Source organism: Sycon ciliatum, chromosome 12 (genome assembly GCF_964019385.1).
Source record: "Sycon ciliatum chromosome 12, ocSycCili1.1, whole genome shotgun sequence".
NCBI classification, from domain to species: domain Eukaryota; kingdom Metazoa; phylum Porifera; class Calcarea; order Leucosolenida; family Sycettidae; genus Sycon; species Sycon ciliatum.
The window spans coordinates 841,107-843,338 of record NC_088654.1 but is presented as its reverse complement, the minus strand read 5'-3'; the positions used below and the strand labels follow the sequence as shown (position 1 = coordinate 843,338).

General features: G+C 46.9%; 1 protein-coding gene across 1 annotated transcript; it reads right to left on the bottom strand.

Annotated features, from left to right (window-relative positions):
- Positions 1 to 606: 606 nt before the first annotated feature.
- Positions 607 to 1,722, bottom strand: LOC135828698 (uncharacterized). The gene has a single exon (XM_065341121.1). It carries the CDS (start codon positions 1,720 to 1,722, stop codon positions 607 to 609), a length of 1,116 nt encoding a protein of 371 aa, XP_065197193.1.
- Positions 1,723 to 2,232: the final 510 nt, after the last annotated feature.

Genomic DNA, 2,232 nt, shown 5'->3' with positions numbered 1-2,232 from the left:
ATAAGTCTCCAGCTCTATTCTATATCATTCACGCTGGAACTGCTGCTGCTGCATAGCCCCAAGTCTGAAAACTTGGCAACTTCACGCCTGCACCTGACTCTTGCGCTATGATACGCGTCGCGTATGATACCCCTCAGAATTTCCCACCTTGCTCCCCCTTATGTTCTGGCTGTCCGTGTTGGACCCATCAGTTGCCTGATGATTGTAGTAATACGTGAAACTCAGAGTCGTAACAAAGCTTCCAATCTCTCTCTTGTGTAGTCTCAGTACACGCATCCAAGTATCGCATGCAATGTAGGGTCTGTGCCATAGAAGGGGAAGGGTTAATGATACGCAGAGTGCAAGTGTTGCGGTGCAGGAATTCATGAGTAAATGGCACGGCAAGCGGGATGTGGTTTGGTGTACACGTACACACACTAGGTCAATACTACTATCACGCTAGTGAAAGTAGGAAGGAGAAGCCCGGAGACACAGGCAATTCAATGTTCAGAGATAGAGTTCACACTACACAGGCTACCAAGACGGATTGTGAGCTAGACATTGTTGGAGGAAAGGAGATATGAATACCAAAGCCCATAGCTCTTTGGCCAACGTAGTGGTTGATATTCAGTTTAAATTACGGAGATAGGTGCCAAGGGCATCCCGCATTTGCCCAGCTGGAGAGTGCTGCATGGGAACTAGGGGATGAGGTGCATAGTCCTGGACAATAGGCAGGTAACCTCTCTTTCTGCGCTCGATGATGTTATGGAGACTGCAGCATAGGAGAACAGCTTTGCTCATGAAAGTTGGGTCATTGGAGTTGGAATGTGACACAACTGTGAACCGTCCCTTGAGGCGACCAAATGCACACTCGACAATACGGCGCGCCCGGATTTGTGCAAAGTTGAAACTTGATTGCTGCGGAGTCAAGTTGTCCCCGGCATGAATTTTCATGAGATACGGGCTCAAGGTGAAAGCACTATCACCGATCAAAAATGGTCGAATGTATTTGTTGCCAGCTCTCCAAACAGCTCTGTTCAGCCAGATGCCCTGCTCCACTTTGGTCTTCAGCTCACTCTTGTTGTACACAGCCGCATCTCCGAGTTTACCGGGAGTTCCGACATCAACAAATGTAAAGCATCCTTGATGGTCGACACAGGCAAAAACGATAATGGCAGAGTGCTGCTTATAACACCAGTAAGTGTCACCATGAATCTCTGGCTTCACGATTCTCACAAAGGTACCATCAACCGCACCTCCACACATTGGTAAATTTGACAATTGCTCAAATCCGCGCATCACTTTCGACAGCTGATTTCCTTGAGGAAACGATATGCTATCTCTGGTGACCTCTCCAACAAGAGCTTCCACAACATCATGCACAATGCACGAAGCAGTACTGACACCCACATGGAACAATGCAGCCAATTCATTATACGTTTCGGAGTGGCACAAGTAGTAGAGGGCAATGGCCAGACGTTTGCTACTGGGAATAGTGCGGCGCAGGTGAGTGGATTGCATCTCAAACAAATGGCCGTATCGCTGTAGAATAAAACAGAATGTCCGCTGCTCCATCCTGAAGTTCGCAATCCATGCTGCCTTCCACCATCTCTTGGACTTCTGTTTTGTGTTCTCCCAGGTGCCAAGCACTTCCTTCTCCCAAAATCCTGCCGCCAAACCAAGTTCATTTTCCGGATGAGCTGTCCACAGTCGTCGCTCAACAGAAATGTTTTCATTCAACATCATGAATAGAAGAACGACAAAGAAAGAGGACGCAGATGCAGGCTCGAGGCAATCAAACAAAACATTGTTTGTCATTTCCATTGACTGCCGAGGAAAAAAATAATTTGGTTGTGTCTGGAGAATATCAATGTCGGACGTATACCCGATAGCTAGCTCGTACAAACGACGACGCCGGCGACCAGAGGCCGATCGGACTGGACCACTCATACTGAGACAAAACTCAACTACATCTACAAGCAGTAGATCTACGTGAACAACATTATTTTCTTCTTCTTCAAATACTAGTTTCGACAAGATGCTTTTGAATTATTTATTTCGTACACAAGCCGGAAAAGTGATCTTCCATTCTGTTACCAGGGTAACTATAACCTTCAAAGCAAAGTCCCGTGATCGACACTTGCAGGTGTGAATGCAGCTTCACTTTATAAGCCACTTCATGCCTTCAAGGCAAAGCCACTTTCGGCGTAGTGTGGAATCGGCCTAACGTCGTTGTTCATGACATAAGAAATC

What these genes read in the sequence shown, in the direction of transcription:
- LOC135828698 (XM_065341121.1), bottom strand. Translation starts at nt 1,722, where the DNA reads ATGTTGAATGAAAACATTTCTGTTGAGCGACGACTGTGGACAGCTCAT.